The sequence below is a fragment of the Melanotaenia boesemani genome, chromosome 24 (assembly GCF_017639745.1).
Source record: "Melanotaenia boesemani isolate fMelBoe1 chromosome 24, fMelBoe1.pri, whole genome shotgun sequence".
NCBI classification, from domain to species: Eukaryota; Metazoa; Chordata; class Actinopteri; order Atheriniformes; family Melanotaeniidae; genus Melanotaenia; species Melanotaenia boesemani.
In genome coordinates this window covers 23,102,916-23,123,816 of record NC_055705.1, presented here as the reverse complement: position 1 = coordinate 23,123,816, position 20,901 = coordinate 23,102,916, and the positions used below count along the sequence as shown (strand labels likewise).

The 20,901-nt window shown below is 42.9% G+C and overlaps 2 protein-coding genes across 3 annotated transcripts; one reads left to right on the top strand and one right to left on the bottom strand.

Moving 5' to 3' along the window:
• The first annotated feature begins 2,864 nt into the window (after positions 1 to 2,864).
• Positions 2,865 to 5,261, top strand: si:ch211-246m6.4 (basic helix-loop-helix transcription factor scleraxis). Of its 2 annotated transcripts, XM_041979056.1 has the most exons (3): positions 2,865 to 3,442; positions 3,504 to 3,583; positions 4,506 to 4,516. In XM_041979056.1, exons 1-2 carry the CDS (start codon positions 2,903 to 2,905, stop codon positions 3,546 to 3,548), a joined length of 585 nt encoding a protein of 194 aa, XP_041834990.1. In that variant the 5' UTR covers positions 2,865 to 2,902; the 3' UTR covers positions 3,549 to 3,583; positions 4,506 to 4,516. The 2 variants fall into 2 exon arrangements, with proteins under 2 accessions (XP_041834990.1, XP_041834993.1); XM_041979059.1 differs by lacking the exon at positions 3,504 to 3,583 and having other exon boundaries at positions 4,506 to 5,261.
• Positions 5,262 to 9,858: 4,597 nt separating this feature from the next.
• bzw1a (basic leucine zipper and W2 domains 1a) lies at positions 9,859 to 18,411 on the bottom strand. The gene is made up of 12 exons (XM_041979027.1): positions 18,286 to 18,411; positions 15,146 to 15,219; positions 14,896 to 15,072; positions 14,715 to 14,809; positions 14,571 to 14,636; positions 13,706 to 13,841; positions 13,506 to 13,615; positions 13,265 to 13,435; positions 12,718 to 12,864; positions 11,350 to 11,488; positions 11,026 to 11,148; positions 9,859 to 10,442 (listed from the first exon to the last, which is right to left on the bottom strand). The coding sequence occupies exons 2-12, from the start codon at positions 15,207 to 15,209 to the stop codon at positions 10,411 to 10,413; spliced, it is 1,260 nt and encodes a 419-aa protein (XP_041834961.1). The 5' UTR covers positions 15,210 to 15,219; positions 18,286 to 18,411; the 3' UTR covers positions 9,859 to 10,410.
• Positions 18,412 to 20,901: the final 2,490 nt, after the last annotated feature.

The window sequence follows — 20,901 nt, the reverse complement described above, 5'->3', positions numbered from 1 at the left end:
TCCTTCAAGGACCCTGGAGAACTGTTCCTTGAACGTCCTTTAAGGACCCTGGAGAACTGTTCCTTGAAAGTCCTTTGATGATTCTGGAGAACTGTTCCTGGAAAGTCTTTCAAGGATCCTGGAGAACTGTTCCTTGAACGTCCTTCAAGGATCCTGGAGAACTGTTCCTTGAAAGTCCTTTGATGATTCTGGAGAATTGTTCCTTGAAAGTCCTTTAAGGATCCTGGAGAACTGTTCCTTGAACGTCCTTCAAGGATCCTGGAGAACTAATCTGTAATTTGGGACTTGTTTGGAAATGTGTGACCAGATCATTGTAACTATCTCCTGTTTCCAGTGATGGTTGAAGATGCAGAAACTTGTGAGATCCTGGGTCCACATCTGTCCAACCAGACCACGTTTAGACATTGAGTCTTTTCTCCATCCAGCTGTTTTCCGGGATTCTCTCTCTTGGGTTCTTCATGTTCCAGTAGAGTCCTGATCGAGCGGCCATCTTAGAGCACTGATGCTTGTGATCAGCATGTTTTTCCTGGAGCTGCAGGCTCAGTAAGGTCGATGCAGACTTCTCGGCCCTTCCTGAAGCTGCAGAGACCAAACAACCTGGAGATGGCTTTACGTTGCTCATCTTCCTTCACAGTTTCCTGGCTGCTCTCCAGCAGCAGCAGAGAGGCCAAACAAGTTCACGGCCAGCGAGTCGGGGCCACAGGGGCAGCGAGGAAAGGAGGATTAAGAGATTAATGAGGCCACATTAGCTCCGCACTAATTAGGATTCCCCTGTGGACTCAGCCGGACACCAGAGGCTCGGATGGTTTGTTGTACCAGCTCGGCTTCTTGTTTATGTGTAAAACTTTGTTATGCTGCTGTTGCATGTCAGAAAATGTTCTTTATAAAATTCTGGAGGGGTTTTCTCCTGCATGTTTCCCTCTGAACCCTCCTGGCTTGTTGCTTGAGGACGTACGATAGAGGTAATACCTGGGGATTAACTGCCCTCTAGTGGTGGAAATTATAATGATGTAAAAATGTGCAGAAATTCACATAAAATGCTGAAAAAAAGGATGAAATGTTCAGACAAAGCTCACTCGCGGCTGTCTAGTGCTGCTAAAAGATGTTAAAATTAAATGAATGTGCAGCAACAAGCTTTAAGTAACGTTATCTTTCTGTAATTGACAAGCTGACAGTCAGTCTGAGCTTTAACACGAGCCTTCGTCCCTTCAGATATATTTATATCCATCCCCAAAGATGGCTCTAGACAAGGTGGAGGAGGAGGAGGGTGGTGTCCATTATGGTGGACACTGACAGAGCGGAACGGGACGGGCTGGTACACCTGGACTGTTCAGTCAGTGGAGGCTCACAGCCAACGTTACCCTGGATGCCAGCACACTCACACACACACACACACACACAGTGTGGACGGCCAAGACGCTGAACTCACCATCAAGTCTCTGCAGAGAAGCTTCAACCTGAGAAAAAAGGTTTTATTTGGGTTCAAACAGCAATTCTTTGTTTAAAATCCTCCCTGAATGATCCCAGAATCTAAATGGTATAAAATAAGTTCATTTCTAAGGTTTTAGGCATCAGGACTCACTTAAAAAACAATCTGTGGTCCTTATCAGGTCTTTAAATGACATAAATACAACATCAACACCATATATTAAACTACATCACTGTTTATTTAACAGTAACTAAAGCAAAGGGAAGAACGACATTTAACCTGAAAACCTTCCACAGGAGCTGCTGATCAATGTTAACACAGTGCCAAGGAGGAAAGACATCAGCACTGGTCGTACAGAAGCAACTTCAACAAAGAGAAAGATTTTCACAATCAAGACAGCTGCTGCTTAGTTTGTATTAACAAATGTCAAAAGACAATTATTAATCCTTAAAACTCCAAATCAGTCAGAAGCTGAAGCTTCCAGAACTTTGTAGAAATAACACACAGATCAACAGTGACCAAACCTTTTCTCATCTCATCGTTCTCTCAAGTCTTGGCTTTCAGGAGAAAAATATTGTTATTGAAACAAACACACAACAGAAACTATTTCCATGTTTCCACTTTTTCCTCATTTCCAGTTATTCCTGCTACTATTTACCTGCTATCCTCACTAAACCAACTCCAGCTCAGCTGCTTTGTGGCGCCACCGTGCATCAGAAACGTCTTCTTGGCTTTATTCCAGCCATAGAGGAGCATTATTTTTCTTCTTTTCACACACACATAGAACTTTCTGCTCACTGGTTGATCTTTGGCTGCTCCTGATTGGACGTTACCGTCAATCTAAGCAGGGCTGCCAAAAGTCGGTCCTCGAGGGACGCTGTCCTGCAGATTTTCCAATGTTTGCTGCACCTCACTGAAATGAAATGGATCCAACAGCCTATTAGGTTTTGCACAATGACTCATCAATTTGAGTCAGGTGGTTTTGGAGGAGGGACACATCAAAACTGGCAGGATTGTGGCCCTTGAGGGCCAGAGCTGATCTAAGCTCTCTGATTGGTGGAAAGTTTGACAGGAAGCGGCTTCATCATCATTTCCAGATCTAAATACAGATGGAGTTGAGGACTCAGTTCATTAAATAATTCATTCATTCATTCATTCATTCATTCATTCATTCATTCCATATGAGGTTTCCGGTCTTTTGGACTTGAGCTGAATTGAAACCCGCATCTTCACCACAACAGGTGCCCCCTCCCCGCCCTCAGCCTCCACCTGTCTTTCCCCTTCCTCGGCGGGATGGCGGTGACCCAGAAAGCAGCCGTCATTCATGAGACCTGGTATGCAGATCGGCCGGGGGGCCGGACGGCGCGAGCCCCCTCGGTCACCAGATCGGCGGCAGCTGCTCGAGCCCCCGGTTCTATTTTCACACTGAGGATAAAGTGCCGCGCGGTCCCACTCAGACCAGATCAGGGCAGGATGAAGTCCACCAGCAGCGCGCGCACCGACGGCTTCAGCTGCGACTTGGACGACCTGGACAGCAGCGACAGTTCCGACGGGAAGTCCACCGGCGGAAGCAGCCCGCGGAGAGACGCCGGACGGGCGGAGGAGGCGGCGGCCGCACGCGCAGGATCGCCCAGACGGAGGAGGAGGCGGAGAAGGAGCAGCAGCGGAGGTGGAGACGGCGGAGAAGACTCGCGCCTGCCCGGTGTCAGCAAACAGAGGCAGGCCGCCAACGCACGGGAGCGGGACAGGACGCACAGCGTGAACACGGCGTTCACGGCGCTGCGCACGCTCATTCCCACCGAGCCGGCCGACAGGAAGCTTTCCAAGATAGAGACGCTGCGTCTGGCCTCGAGCTACATCTCGCACCTGGCCAACGTGCTGCTGCTGGGGGACACCTGTCGGGACGGGCAGCCCTGCCTGCGCTACCAGGGCATCGTGCACGGCCCCGCCGCACTCAGCGCGCCCCCGCTGCGGCCCATCTGTACCTTCTGCCTCAGCAACCAGAGGAAACTGGTGAGTTCCTGTAGTTTCAGTTCCAGTTTTTATGGTAAAGTCCAGCTAATCTGCGGTTCAGGACTCGTTCTGGGGGATGATGCGCGTGCAGCCAGCATCACCTTGATGATGAAAACAGACCTGAAGTCTGCTGGTTCACAGGTGACTCAGAACATCTGTTCCTGCACTGACGTTTCATCACGCGCAAACACGTCACTGTGCAGGTGTTTCTGACAGAACCGTGACGTTCATGTTCTTTTTAAAAAATGAACTATTAGAAAAGAGTCACGGTTTTAGCCATTCCTTCTTTTTTAGCTACAAATTCTCCATGCTGCCTTCACGTGACACATGGAGTCTGATGTATAACAGCTGATGCATCTATTTTACTAAACATTTACTAAAATCTGCACTGAGTCGCTCAAGAGTTTAATTTATATTGTTCTGTATTGTTTTAAAATCCCATGTAATAGATTTTATATAGATAAATATATTTCATTATTCTTATATTGTGAGTTTAATGATTTACTAAAATGTTCCTGTGTGGAAATTTGATTGTAGCTGCTTAGTTTTGTTGTGCAACAAAGTTTTTTGGGGAGAGAAAATCCAGAACAGTGATCTCACTGTCAAAGCGTGGAAATATGGAGCCGCCTTATGGATCGATTACACAAGCCAAATGAATTTATCACTAATATTTCACAATAGTTCCCACCAACAGAATATATATTGAATTATTCTGGTACCAATATTAACTTATAATTATACCAGATATTATTTCCTTGATAAAAATGAGTTACTCCTGATTGAATTCTAAAATAATAATAAATAAATAATATTAAGAATGAACCAGTTCTTTGAATGGCTCTTTTAAAGGAACAGATCCCTTCAAAGATTCATAAATCCCATCTCTAATGTGGAACAAGTGTTTACAGTCTGAAGTCCACCAGGACATCAGAAACTGGCCCAGGACTTCACAATAACATTCACATGGAAAACTGATCAGCATCACGTCTGCAGGAAAAACTAATTCTTCATGTGGATTTTAGAGTGCTGTGGAGGTGGTTTTAACTGTTTGTTTCCTCCACAGCTCAGAGACGGAGGGAAGCGTGCAGCTGCTGTGTGAAAGCAACCCGGAGGTCACCTCCATGCCGTTTACATTTCAGACTCTGTAAATATATAAATAACTGATTTTTGGATCTGAAAGGTTGAAGACTGAAAAGCACTTTCTGTTCAGGTTCATGTGTTTTGGCTGATCTGTAACCTGAGCCCATGTGTAAAGCTGCACCTGACGTGGGGCTATTTTTGGTCCTGGAGTCCAACCCCCCCCCCCCCGACCCATCAGCAACCCCACCAGCACCCACGTCTGCCTCCTAAAAAAAAGCCCTGTGACCTTCGGTCACATCGAGGGTGGCGAGGACCAGCTGGTGTCAGTTTACTGCAGGAAAACTGCAGCGTTCTGGTCGGAAGTCCGAGCTGCTCAATGACCAGGCCACTTTGATCAGGTTCCCACCAGAAATCCAACTTCAGAGGGGTTTCATTTCCAGTTCTCTGACTCAGAGATCACACAGTGACCTCTAGTGGTAAACAACAGGAAACACAGCAACAATAACAGAACTTGTCCTCATATCTCATTAAACTGTTCTCACAAACCAAAGGACGAAGTCTGGTGGCTGCAAGCTTCTATCTCACCTCCACCTGGTCCCGTCGGTCAGTTTTCCCTCAAACATCTAATAATGATACAGACGATACATCCAAACTTTATTATATTTCCACAAATGTGCTATAATTAAAAGAACTGCAGGTTTAATAATGGAATCTGAAGGTTGGTCATGTTTTAGATTTATATGAGATGAAAGCGGTTTAGACCAGTGTTTCTCAGTCCAGGTCCTCAGGACCCACTGCCCTGCATGTCTTGTTCCTCCTCCAGCACACCTGATTTAGATCAAGGTCTTTGCAGCGTTTTAACGAGCCATTCATTTCATTCAGGTGTCTTAAAGTCTGAGTACCTAAAACATGCAGGGCAGTGGTGGTCCTGAGGATCAGGATCAAGAAAATTGGTCTAGACTCTAGACCACCACAGAAGACTGAGCCGAATCAGGACTGGATCAGGGTCCTTCTGGTTTTCCTGGAAACAGACACCAAATCACTGTTTAAGATCAGGCCTTTTCCACCATGTTGCATCAGTTCAGCTGAAATCCAAAAGCCCCTAAAGGATGACTAAGCACTTTTATCATCATCATTTTTCAGGAAAATGTAATTATTCAGCTGTTTTACTGGTGTGAATGGTCTGCATTTATAAAGCGCTTTACTGTACCTGGAATGATGCTTCTTTAAAACAGTAGAAAGTAAATATGAAACAGCCTCATTGAAGGAAAAATGGGAATGAAGGAGAAGGAGGTGGAATCCGAACATTTATTCTCGCTGCAGGTTTTACTGCAAAAATAAAAATAATGGGGTTTATTTTTCAGGATAATTCACTTAAATCTGAACTTGCTGTCTGGTCACATCTCAGCTCATCTGAGACGTGTCTGTAGCCACAAGACACAACATTGTGTTACTAACGTACGGAGGCAGAAAAGTGGCACAATGAAATAAATAAATACAGCAAGTATTTAATTAAATGTCTCATTAATTTAATTAATCAGAATTTAACCCAGTAAATAAATAAATCAATAACTCCTTACATTTGCAATTAATTAAATAATTATATATATTAATTATGTTAGTCCATAATTAAAAATGGAAACAAATTAATAATTTAATAATTTTGCAATTAATTTCATGTGTTTTTAAGTGATTTGAGTGAATAAAAAACATATTTATTTCACAATTTAATTATTCCTTATTGCTGAGCTGCATCATGAATAAATTTAGTCAAGGCAGCTCATTAAGTTAGTAGATCTGATTGGTCACCTTGCTCCACAGGTAATTTACCTTTAAGTTTGATGGTTAAACCTAAAAAAAAATAAAGAAAAGAAGAAGAAGAATGTTTTTTCAGCAGCTTTAACTTCAGACCGAAGTAGTCCAGGAATTGCGCCGTTAGCCCCGCCCACCAGATTTATATATGTATTTATGTAAAATGAAAATATTATATTATTATATTCATTTTTTTATTTGTGTATTACATTTTAAAAAATAAATTACATATTAAATAGATTATTTGAAGTTGGATGTCTGTATTTTATTTTGACATCTTTCTCTCTCCGTACGGTTGAAAACCAGTTAAATAGAACCAGTTTGTTGGGACGAGAGCAGCTTGAAATGATGAATTTGCTGCGTTTGTCTTTAGGTTTTAGCTGAAATGAAGACGGTTTCTGTCCAGGACGGGTGAATGAGCACGTTGGTGAATCTTCAGGCTGATTCCCTCCAGATTCTCCTCATGAAAATGTTTACCTTCGCATCGTTGCACAAACATTAAAACCAGGTCACGTGAGTCCAGGATGTGCCCTTTGGACTCATCAGGAGAAAATGAAATATGAAAACAATCAGACGGCAGTGAACTGGGGAATGTTTCTACCTCGGACCTGTCTGAAACACAGAGGCCTACCTCCCAGTCTAACCAACATGACCCTGTAAAAGTACTTGAATACCCGACAACTGTGTCCTTTGCACTGCTTGAAGAGAAAATGTATTTTTGTAAAATGAAAATAAAAATAAGGATGTGAAAGCATTTCTGTTTGTATTTGTTCACTATGAACAAATAGTTTCCTGCTGCCGCTTCGGGCGAATCCAGGTCCCAGTAGGGGAGCTGGATTTAACAGTTTCTACGATGCATGGCCATGCAGACGTGGACGGTTCTGCATCCATGTAGCAACACAACATAATCGATTATAAAAATGTGATGTCTATATGCACCGCCATATTCTGAGGCTTCATCTGCTTCGAAACCTTGACTTACAAAAACTGGAAAACTAAGTAAAACTACATCAGTATCTCACTGGAAATACTTTTGCCTCAGTGAAAAAAACAAGATTACACACGAACATGTATAAAATCTGTGTTACCTTAAGGCTAACGTCTGTGGAAAATACCACGGGCAAGCTAGCAGTTAGCATGCATGGACGGACTAAAAGGATTTAAACAACATTGTCCATCGACGTGTTTACCTCAACAATATTCTCTATGTTCAATTACAATCTGACTAGAATACTTACAGGCAAATGTTTTCATAAAGGAGAACATGAAACACATCTTAACTCCCATATTCTGGCTGAACTGACTACAGAAAGACTGAAGGGACAAATCCAGAAATACGGTTTAGACATTATTAATGTAAATGATTGTTATTGCTGGGAACAGCTGTTTTATTGGAATATCTACGTAGGTGTACAGAGATCCATTCTGTTAGCTGATCCAAGTTTATCATGTTAAAAGGCTAACTGATCATTAGAAAAGCTTTGTGCAATCATGTTAGCACAGCTGGAAACTGTTGTACTGGTTAAAGAGGCAATAAAATCGGTCTTTCTTTGGCTAGTTCAGTTACTAGAGCTTCAGCATTTGTGTGTTCGATTAGTCTCAAAATGGCCAGAAAAAAGAACTTTCTACTGAAACTTGACAGTCTATTCTTGTTCTGAGAAATGAAGGCTGTGCCATGAGAAGTAGCCAAGAAACTGAAGATCTTCTACACTGGTATGTAAAACTCCCTGAAAAGAACAGCACAAACTGGTTCTAACCACAACAGGAGGAGAAGTGGGAGGCCCCGGTGCAACTGAGCAAGAGGAAAAGCACATCAGTCTCTAGTTTGAGAAACAGACGCCTCACAGGTCCTCAACTGGCAGCTTCATTAAATGGTACCAGCAAAACACCCGTCTCAACGTCAACAGTGAAGAGGTGACTCCAGGATGCTGGCCTTCTGGGCAGAGTAGCAAAGAAAAAGCCACATCTGAGACTAGCCAACAAAAAGATTACGATGGACAAAAAAACACAAACACTGGACAGAGGAATACTGGATAAAGATGTTATGGACACATGAGTCTAAGTTTGAGGTGTTTGGAGATGCAGAATGAAAAGATGCTGGCGCAGTGCTTGACGCCATCTGTCAAGCATGGTGGAGGAAGCATCATGGTCTGTGGACTTTGGTGCTGGTGAAGTGGGAGATTTGTACAGGGTAAAAGGGATACTGAATAAGGATGGCTATCACTCCATTTTGCAACGCCATGCCATTCCCTGTGGACAACGCTTGATTGGAGTCAATTTTGTCCTACAACAAGACAACGACCCAAAGCAGAGCTCTAAACTATGCAAGAACTATTTAGGGAAGCAGTCGGCTGGTATTTCCTTTATAATGGAGCTGCCAGCACAGCCACCAGACTGACTATGACCTCCAGCAGGACACAGATGTGCATGTGTAGCTCAAACGGTCAGAAACAGACTCCGTGAGGGAGGTATGAGGGCCGACGTCCACAGGTGGGGGTTGTGTTTACAGACCAACACCGTGCAGGACGTTTGGCTTTTACCAGAGAAAACACCAAGATTGGTAACTTGGCCACTGGCGCCACAGATGAAAGCAGGTTCACACTGAGTACATGTGACCGACTTGACAGAGTCTGGAGACGCCGTGGAGAACGTTCTGCTGCCTGCAACGTCCTCCAGCATGACCGGTTTGGCAGTGAGTCAGTAATGGTGTGGGGTGGCATTTCTTTGAGGGGCTGCACAGCCCTCCATGTGCTCGCCAGAGGTAGCCTGACTGCCATTAGGTACCGAGATGAGATCCTCAGACCCCTTGTGAGACCACATGCTGGTGCGGTTGGTCCTGGGTTCCTCCTAATGTAAGACAATGCTAGACCTCATGTGGCTGGAGTGTGTAAGCAAGATGAAGGCATTGATGCTATGGACTGGCCGACCGTTCCGCAGACCTGAATCCAACTGAGCACATCTGGGACATCATGTCTCCATCCACCAACGCCACGTTGCACCACAAACTGTCCAGGAGTTGGAGCATGCTTTAGTCCAGGTCTGGGAGGAGATCCCTCAGGAGACCATCCGCCACCTCATCAGGAGCAGGCCCAGGCGTTGTAGGGAGGTCCTACAGGCACGTGGAGGCCACACACACTACTGAGCCTCATTTTGACTTGTTTTAAGGACATTACATCAAAGCTGGATCTGCCTGTAGTTTGTTTTTCCACTTTAATTTTGAGTGTGACTCCAAATCCAGACCTCCATGGGTTAATAAATTTCCATTGATCATTTTTGTGTAATTTTGTTGTCGGCACATTCAACTATGTAAAGAACAAAGTGTTTAATAAGAAGATTTCATTCATTCAGATCCAGGATGTTATTTTAGTGTTTCCTTTATTTTTTAAAGCAGCGTGTGTGTGTGTATATATCTTCCTCCATCAGATTTTATGGACATCTGCCCTGACAGGCTGCAACAGCAGACCTCTAAACATGTCATTACTCCAAAGAAGCTTAGTCTCTAAAATGAAAACATGGCAGCAGGAAACATTTCAATAATCTTTATTTCATAAAAAAGTCAATTGGTTTATATCAGATTAAAGAAAGTAGAAACCAATAAATCAGATAGCTGGCGAGGCATCTTACATGGGGGGGGGGGTCTTCTGACGGACTAGCCGGAGTGGCCTCGACAGGAAGTACAGGGTTACCGAAGAGTCAAGAAAAGGCTTTAAAGACTGAACATGAGCCGAAACATGAGCTGGTCAAAAGAATTTAAATTAAAAAAGAAGCTGTAAAATAAAAACTAAAAAAAACTTGGCTAAACTGATTGGCTAGCCTCGTCGTTACACGGCAGGAAGATCGACCAAACCTGCTCCAGATTCCTACACGGAACGTTTTCATCCAGATTACAGAAGAATTCATGGTTTGCAGCTGAAGGACTGAACCTTCCTGCTTTTCTTTAAATACCTGCTGGAGGTGTGTTTGTGGGGAGAAACAAGTAACAGGAGGAGGAAAAGAAAAAGGAAAAACATTCTACTGCTCCTGATGCTACTTGTGTAAAGAAAAAAGAAGAAAAAGCTCATCTGGCGATGGAGGTTTCAGTCCGCCTCCTCTTCATCCGACTCCGACTCTGCAGAGAGAGGAAGACCAGGAGATCCGGGTCAGAACCAGGTGTTCAGTACGCACAGAAAAACCTGCTTTCGTCGCACCTGAAGACACATTTTACCCAGAACCACCTGCAGCCTGACTCCATAAACACAGGAGTAAATTATAGAGCTGTCAAATGATGAAGAATTTAATCTGATTCATCAAAAATATCAAAGTAAATGATACAGAAACTAGTTCCCGCTGTTAAAGCATCATTTTTAACAGCCTTAAATATTACAGTAGTATTATAAATAAATACTATTTACTATAAATAAAAAACTGGAAGGTAAACTTCTTTTACTTTCCAACGTTTTCTACATTTATGATGTAAAAACAAAAGCAACCTGAATGAAAGAAAAGACGTTTTATATTCAGTTTTATATGTAAGAGTTTGATTCCAAATGAAACCGTTTTAGCATTCTTTACGTTTCCCTCCAGGATTTTAAGATTTTCTGAGAGGAACGCCACCGGATGCTAACGGTCCGTTTCCATGGCAGCAACATGACGAATCAGGCTGCAGGCGTCATTTCTCAAAGTTTAAACGGAACCAGAACCGAAGCGTTTACCTTCCTCTGCGTTCTTCAGCCACTCCACAAACTTTTTCATCTGCTCGAGGAAAACGCTCTTCCCCTTGGCAACGTGGGCCTCGGTGTACCACTTCAGTATGGCCTCCTCACTCAACACATCCGCTGTAGGAGAGACAGGAGCTGGTTAAAGCAGGAGAACCAGAAGCTTGAACTGGTGCTTGGTGAGAAGCCCGCCGGGTTAACTGAATTCTGAAAGTTTACTTCCTGACTCGTCACCAGACGTGAGAGGAACGGCAGTAAAGGTGCAGGAAGTGGAAACAGACTTTCAGGAGCAGCTTCCAGCAGGCGGAGGCCGGCACCAACCTTTGTAGAGGAGCACCACGATCTTCTGGAAGGCCTTCATGAAGTGGATGTTGTCGTAGCAGTACTCCTGGATCTTCAGCAGCAGGCTGAGCTCCGACAGACCCTGGGAGGTGAAGGCTTTCAGCAGAGGGCTGTATTGCTGCAGGAAGACGCCACAAAGTCAGAAAACTAACAAACATATGGCTTGTGGGCCAAAACCGGCCTACCAGAGGGTCCAATCTGGTCTGCAGGAGGAACTTGGTAAATATGAAAATTACTTGTATTTTTTAAAGAAGTTAAACATAAATCCTGGCTCTTGTTTGTTTTTCCTGCCTCTCCAAATCAGCCCTGATTATGAGTAAAGGTGGATTTATGGTTGCATCTGCGTCACCGCCGTCAGCTCAGCGTAGCTCCACAGAGGCTCGACGTGCACCTCTTCCAGACCTGACGTACAGGTCTGCTACGCAGACGGTTACGCGGAGGTTCCCCTTGTGATTGGCCGGTTTGGGATCACGTGTTGCCGAATATCTGGATCTTCTTGCTGAATTTGTGTGGTAACCACCATTTTTAAAAACAATAACCAGTGGATCAAGTTGATGAGACGCTGGTCGAATTATTTCTTTTTTTTCTTCCACAAGCTAATAAAAGACACTGAACCGTACTGGACGCCACATTGTTGTTTTAAACCAGAAAATTACCACCGAACTGACGTGAGCCATCAGAAGAACCCCGACCTGGTGAGTTTACCAGCCGATACCACCCCTGCTGCCACCTTCAGGTTAGAGGAGAAACTGCAACACGACACCAAAACAACGCGTTCCCCCTACGCTCGAGTACGAAAGCAAACTCACCAGCTACGCAGTAACCGACTGCACGAACAAATTCGCCTTTAAAGGAGCCACCAGACCGGAAAACAAACGCCTGCACCAGTCGAAGCATCGCTTTACTTCTCTTCTGTCCAGATGGCAATATTACAGAGTTAAAAAAAAAAAGCTACGCATCAGTAACACATCGGGAAAACATCTGGACACGAACGCTGCAGCAGTTCTGTTTGATCAGACTTCTGGCCAAGTCCAGTCCCACAGTGCTATAAAACCAGTCCAGGTTAAAGCTTGCTCTGCAACATGTAAACATGGATGATATTAATATATAGATGGATAGAAGTACTTTATTCACCCCAAGCTGGGAAAATATCCCTGCAACTCATGTAAAACAACAAACCTAGAAGAGTCAGAAAACTGAGCAGAAATAAAATGACTTGTTTTCTTTTTCTGCAGCTTCACAGTTTAACATATTTCCTACATCAGGCTTTTCTCTGTTATGGAAGTGATGAAAAAATAAAGAAAAAGAATAAACTGGTGTGTTAATTGGAGGGATTTTAATGCGCACCTTCAAGTGTTTGATGGCTTGTTCGGTCACCAGCTCTTCCTTCTTGTTCCACTCCACAGAGCTCATTACGCTGGTCCAAATGATGCCGATCATGGTCTGTTCAGAGATGTTGGCCTTCTTCATCTCCTCCCTGGTGAAGGCGATGATCTGACACACAGGTTGTTGTTATCAGACACTAAAATAGTACCTTTTACATTACAATGAACCCCTGTAGGTCATAACGGACTCTAGGTTCCTGGCCTCCATGCTGATTGGTTCTCCGGTCTTTAGGCTGCAGGAACCATCTGTTTGTGTTACTGATTGAAGTTTATTAAGAAAAGTTAATTAAACCTAGCATTAGCTAAAACACACTAATATCATAACAAAAGCTAAAAAGCTCAACAGAGATTTGGAAGTCGCACATTTTATTTAATATTATTTATTACAGATCATATCGTCATGGCAACAGTGTTATGTTTGTTATGTTTTCCTGATATTTATCTGTAATGTTTGGGTGAGGACATTTCTGTCCTATAAGGACCTGAAAGGATTAAAGCCCCAGACTCACCTCCTTCTGAGGGTCGCCGCGTGACATCATCTCCTGGAGCTCCTTCTGCAGCTCCTTGCGGGCGCCGATGGATTGCTGGTTGCGGGCAAAGTCGGACAGCTCCTTCAGCCCGGCGTCGGTGAAATACTTAGAAAAATGCTCACAACTCCGTTTGTTGGCAGGAAAGAGTTCCTGTGGGACAGAGATGAGAAGTCAAACCTAAACTCAGATTCAAAGCAGCCGTCTGGACAGCGCCACCCACCATCAGCCTGTTGTCCATGCCCACTTTACGGAGACTGGCAGCAACGGAGTTGATGTCCTTCTCGTTGATCCATGACTTGAACAGTTTAACAGCGAAGGCTGCAGAGACTCCTGGACAGAGACAGAGACCATGGTGAGAAACACAGCTGGCGTTTGGTTTGCAGAAGGGAAGATTTGAAGCGACAGAAGGAAGAGGCTCACCCTCTTTGACGAGGTTCTCGTTGAAGAGGCTGCTCAGGATGGAGGCTGATATGTTGCCGTTGGCCAGCAGGATGCCGGTCAACATGGCCAGTTTGTTGCGCTCAGACTCAGTGAACCCCTTCAGAAACAGCAGCAACTACAAATGGAAAAAACAGACATTTGTTGTGTTTAAAAAAGGCCGGGAACTACTGCATCCGTCTCCCAGCTGCCATCCAAGAGCATCTCACACCACATTCATGCTATAAATCAATAGTTAAAATAAAATCAACTTAAAATGCATGTAAGCAACAACAAAAGCTAGTTTGTGTATCTGTTGTTACCGGCAACAGAAAGGACCATTAGCTCGACACAACGCCTACAGACAGCTGAGAAGTGACCCAGGGTTTTACCTGTGTGGGGGACGGTTGACGTTAGAGCCTGAAAGAGCTGTTTAGACTGAGATGAAACTTTTAAACTAGTTTAGCAGGACTTCAGCTGAATTAGTGATATTTTAGTGCTTTAATACTAATGTTAGTTTTCCCTGTTTTTACTGTAGTTCTTCTTCTTTGCGTACTTTTTAATCACAGTTCATGATTTTATTAGTAATAATTTTGTAAACGGAAGGAGAAATATTCAGCGCCCTCATTTACCAGACGTCCTTTCACACGGGTTTGAGCGTATTTTTGTCTGGTGGTAGAACAGGGCAACTGCCTTATTTCTAAGCTCTCAGCACCCCGATTCTTTATTTGGTAGAAATAATAATTACTCCATTAGTAAACTTTTAACTTAAAAGAAGTGATAGAGATCTGTCTTCTACATGTCCAACAAGCCGAGATCTGGGCCGATTCAACAACTATTCAGGTTTAATTTCAGAAGAAAAACTCACCTTCTTGATCTCCTCTTCGAAACCCTTCTCCAGGTACTTGTAACGCCTGATCAGCTTGTTAAAAACCTATTTCGTGGTAAAAAGAAACTACGTTAACTCAAGCGTCCCGTCACCGGAGGAAGCGTCTCTGACTGGACTGCCTACCTGAGCATACGCTTGCATCGTCTCCAGGTCTTCTTGTGCCGTGAAGAGGCAGAACTCTGTGCGGGTCATGTCGTCAGACAGAGTCCCGCCTGGGGCTGGAGGATCAAGCATAAAACCATCTTTATTGTTTAGAGGGAAATTTGTTAAAAATAACTTGTTCGATGCATCTGCGGCAACTCACCCAGCATGCCGCCGGCCACCAGGATGTCAAAGAGTGTCTCTGCATACCGGCGGTAGTCAAGCTTGGCGCCAGAGGCATCAAGAAACTTTGCAACCGCTTCCAAATCAGTGCCAGTTTGATTCAAGCCTTGTACGATACTTTCTTGGAACTGAGTAGGGTCAAATCTCTCCTTTTCATCTGTGGACACATGACGGATGTAAGAAAAAAAAAAAAAAACAAGGCAAAGAAGACGGAAAAGCTGCACACTCACCTCTTTTCCTCGTTTTGAAACGCTGGCCTGTTAGCGTTGGCTTTTGCTGCTTTTGATTATTCATAAAAGACACCCTGGAAGGAACAAACAATGAGTTTATTGAAGGGTTTGGAGGGTGAAGCTTGTTGTAATAATCCAGTTCTGACGCGAAGACGACGTGGATCAGAGTTTGGGCAGCAGGGGAGGACAGCGAGGAAAAAAAAGGCCAGCCATGTCTTTGAGGTGGAGGAAGGAAGTTCTGGTAACGCTGCTGATCTGTCCAAACGAAAGCGGACTGTCGAAGATGACTCCACGGTAGCAGATATGAGAGGAGGGTCAGTGTGGACTGGTTCGGAGCGAGGCAGAAGTCATGAATTTCTGTGAGGAAGCTGGTGAGCGGAGAGGGTTGAGGCGGTTATGGAATCGGTGGAGATGTAGCTCTGAAGGTTGTCGGCATAGCGGTGGAAGTTGAGTCGATAGAGAGAATATAGAGCTTCTTTGGCTTTAACACTGCTTGAGTTCTTTAATTTTACATGTTTTTATTTTATTTACTTTAATCTATTGTTTTATTGTGTGTTACTGTTTCTAGTCATTTTATTGCTTTTATAGTACATTTACTTTTTATTGTCCAGCATACTTTGGTCAACTATGTTTTAAAAGTGATCTATAAATAAAGTTGGATTGGATAGAGAACAAAGAGGAGAGGACCAAGCACAGAGCCTTGGGGAATGCCTCAGGACATGTTTTTGGATGTAAGGAACACAGGAAACCTTTGTGTATATGTGCTAAGATCTCACCAGTAAGTCACAGTTGGGTCACTGTTGCCACCAGAAAAGGAAAAACACTCTGCAGGTTTTATGAATCAATACTGGATTCATTCAGTTTGAATGATTAATCGATTCTTTTTAACCCAGCTCTAGTAAACAGCACAGTAAATCTCCATCATCCCTGTCAGGCTGCAGAAACTAAAGGAAATGTGGGTGCTGGCGTGATCCTGTTCCAGGCTCACTCGACGGGACGGCTCATGAACACCAACTTTATCACGCAAGTAATTCAGTCTGTGCAGCTTTAAAAGCAAAACTAAAGCAGAATATGGCATTTCATAATAAACACTGCTTTACAGCAGCTGTTTCCAACCGTTTAACATGTACAAAGTACCGAAATACGTACATTTATAAATTCACCAATGTATATCCTATAATAACTGCAGATGGGGTATTTCTGGTTTTATAGTTTTGGGTTGTATTTAATCAAACATTCAGTTAATGCAGGGAAAAGGATAAACTAATGGCAAAGTTGATTTTTTTCTTTTAACAAATTAAGATAAATGGCACCTTTAGTTATTCTTCATTTGCTGTTTTTCTTCTACAGTTCTGTTAATTAGAGGTTAAAGTTGGGATGGAAACTTGCATCATCATATCTGAAGGTACAGATTACGTAAATAATCAGTGGTCAGAATGAGCATAGTTCATTAATATAAAAGTAAGATTGATCCTAAACTAGATTTATAACTAAGAGCTGAATGATGTACTGTGACTGGAATTAGACTGGCCCCAACATGTCTGTCAGAAACAGGTCTTAACATTGATGCTTCAGCCAAAATATAAAACAGTACATCCTGATGTGCAGCTGGATAACGTAATCTGTTAGCCATAAAACAGCGATTAAGTTAAAAAAAGAGATGAAGATAAGAAGATTAACACACAGCTGTGCAGTACAAACAAAGCTGGGTCACTCACATCAGGTCACCACATCACACCACTTTTACTAACTTAGACGAAAGACAAACAAACAAAAAAAAGAAACCAATGCTATAATAAAAATATTTAGGTTTAAGATTTAAGTCTAGCCTGGAATTACGGCACTAAACTATCTTAACCCTTAAAACTCAGAGCCTTTTCTATTCATTAATATAAAACTGCATGTAGAAACTGAACCCTTTTAATCCCAGTCAACATGCAGAGGTAAAGGGTTAATGTACAGCAAAACAGAAAAAAGCACCTAAACACAGGAACTGTTTTAATTATTCTTTTGTTTTACTAAGTACTGACTATGTTTATTCTCTAGAGGTAGAAACAGCTGACCAGCCATGTGACCAGTCTAGTAACAAGTATTCAAGTTAAATATTTATTTACTTTAGTTTACACTAACTTTGTTGGATGCACATTATAAAAATATTAGGAATATATTTGTGATATTAAGGCCAAACACATTTCTTGCACGGAGCAGGTGTGTTTACTTCCATCAGGGACCTGTACTGAGACCTAACATTAGTGTCTGGAGCTACATGTTTACGGCTACCACGAGTTAGACTAGAAAACAGAAAAAGCACCATTTTCATGTGAGAGTTGAGAGTTCAGCATCTGTTCTGCTCCTCAAGGACTTTAATGTACAATTTGTTCTGCAGTGAAACAGGTCTGACTTATTAACCCGCATCACAATTTACTTATATTGATATGTTTTAATGCAAAGTTAGTTAAACAGACATTTTAAAATCATATTTATATTAAATTCTTGTGTGGAAGGAGCTACAGGTGAGCGTTTTATTAAACACCAGCACAAAAGGAAGGAAGACTAAACAGACAAAAGGCAATGCGAGGCGGTACAATGGAGCTGGTGGGTGTTGGGTCGTGATTTTGACAAGGTGCGACTTATTAGGACTTTATAAAAAACAAACAGGTGTGTGTGAGAAGCGGGAAACGTTTAACACGTGTTTCAGATAGTCTGATAGCAATCTCATAAGCTATGAGCATGGATTTTCTAAAACTACAGTTGGCTAATCGTGACTTAGCCTCAGCTAACTCCGGGCCTCACCATGCGACGGGCCGTTGTTGGTTAGCCGGGCCCGCTAGCTAGCTAACACGGTTCGAAACCCTGTACATAATCAGTATGAGCTTGTCTGTCTTTAAACACAACCTCTCGTCGAAATGTCACGACAAGCTCTACATTAATTCAGGGACAGACTTTACAAATTATGCTAATGCTCCAGCAGCTCCCGAACTGGAAGAACCAAATTCGCCCTCCAGCGGAGTCAGTGATGGCAACATTCCCGGCTCTTATCAAAAAACTTCTTTTACACCATCTAATCCGACATGTCGTTGAGTTTATGTGAATGTTAATGTACGAGACGACACGAGGAAAGTACAAATACAAATACTTACCGAAATTAATGCAGATAAAAAACGGTTATTAACCAGGGGAATTGAAGCAAGTGTCGAGTCTCTTAGCGGCCCAAACAAAAAGACCTTCCCGTCAGGACTTCCGGAGGCTCCGCCCGCTGCGCATGCGTGAATTGAAGGGGGGAATTTCCGTTGAAAAACAAAATAAAATCAGGAACCTGAAAGATTATTTACACTAGAGTTGGGAAAGCTCAATTTCTACCGGAATTAGTTCAAAGTTCAGTTCACACATTTTTAAAATGAACTAGTTCAGTTCATATGTTATACTTCAAATTTTTAAACTAAGTTCACAGTTCTACAAATGAACTAGTTCATAGTTTTTCCCCCAATATGTTGCTGCAAGCTTTTACCCTCAGAATATTGGCATTTTCCTATCGCTGCCACCCATTCAGTCCACGCTCGTAGCCAGTTGCAGCTTTACAGTATAAAAACATGAAGAAAAACTTGCTTCAATGGTCTTTTTTAATGAGGAATTATTAAACTGAGGTAGGAAACACAGGATGTACCTCAAAAAGCAACTCATTTAAACATTATTTATCTTTTCATTAAGTCATTTTCAATTTTTGTGAATGTATTTATTTATTTATTTTTTTGTTTGCCCAAAGAAAAGTTCTAGAACTTGGGTCATAAAAGTGCAACATTCAGCCCAAATGAAGAAGTAAAAAAACAAAACAAAGAAAGACATGCAGACCATACGTCTGCATTTGTCAAATTTGTGAAAGCTGAGAGGAACTCTTTCCTCAAAGCTGAGGCAGAGGTGGTGCTGCCTTCGTTGGATTTTGCCTCCATTTTTCTCAATTTGATGACGCATGCGCGGTGCGGCTATGTGGTGGCTGGTGCTGCCAGATTTGGTGTTTTTCCACCTATATATTAAGGCCTGTTTTCAGTGTGTTTTAGCCGGGATTTTGCCTGAAAGGCTCCATGGAAATCTGGCTCTCTCTTGAACAAAATTCAACTGTGAGAGAACGCTGTTTATAAACACCAGAATAAGCATGCACACAATACTGTTCATCAGGCAGAAATACAGTAACATTCAGTTCACATTCATCCAAAATATGAACCAGTTCATAAACCATCGTTCAATGAACTCTTGCAGGCACAACACTGTATATACTATCTTATTCAGTGTTGGACAATGAAAAAATATGTATTGGGTTTTATTATTTTGATATTTCATGAATTTACACCAGACAGATTATACATTTGGAGCTAATTTCGGCTACTTTTGGCCCATCTTCTGCACTGGCAAATGTCATGTGAGCCAGACCTAATGGTCATGGGGCATATTGCACAAAAGTAGGATTTAGACATCCAGGATGAATGACTAAGCTGGGCTTTATGGCTCATCCAATCCAAAACAAGGGTGTCCAGGCCTAATTGGTTGCACAAAGCACAAACCAGGATGAACACGGATTCATCAAGCCAGGTAAAACTTATCTTGCATTAGTGCGAGTTCACGCCTTCCTCAAATAGACCCTAACAATCTATCACAGAATCACTGATCTACCATGGCTGACTGCTACAACCTACACACTCACTACTACACACTGACTGCTACAAACTACACACTCACTACTACACACTGACTGCTACAAACTACACACTCACTACTACACACTGACTGCTACAAACTACACACTCACTACTACACACTGACTGCTACAAACTACACACTCACTACTACACACTGACTGCTACAAACTACACACTCACTACTACACACTGACTGCTACAAACTACACACTCACTACTACACACTGACTGCTACAAACTACACACTCACTACTACACACTGACTGCTACAAACTACACACTCACTACTACACACTGACTGCTACAACCTACACACTCACTACTACACACTGACTGCTACAAACTACACACTCACTACTACACACTGACTGCTACAAACTACACACTCACTACTACACACTGACTGCTACAAACTACACACTCACTACTACACACTGACTGCTACAAACTACACACTCACTACTACACACTGACTGCTACAAACTACACACTCACTACTACACACTGACTGCTACAAACTACACACTCACTACTACACACTGACTGCTACAACCTACACACTCACTACTACACACTGACTGCTACAACCTACACACTCACTGCTACACACTGACTGCTACAACCTACACACTCACTACTACACACTGACTGCTACAAACTACACACTCACTACTACACACTGACTGCTACAAACTACACACTCACTACTACACACTGACTGCTACAAACTACACACTCACTGCTACACACTGACTGCTACAACCTACACACTCACTACTACACACTGACTGCTACAAACTACACACTCACTGCTACACACTGACTGCTACAAACTACACACTCACTGCTACACACTGACTGCTACAACCTACACACTCACTACTACACACTGACTGCTACAACCTACACACTCACTACTACACACTGACTGCTACAAACTACACACTCACTACTACACACTGACTGCTACAAACTACACACTCACTGCTACACACTGACTGCTACAAACTACACACTCACTGCTACACACTGACTGCTACAACCTACACACTCACTACTACACAC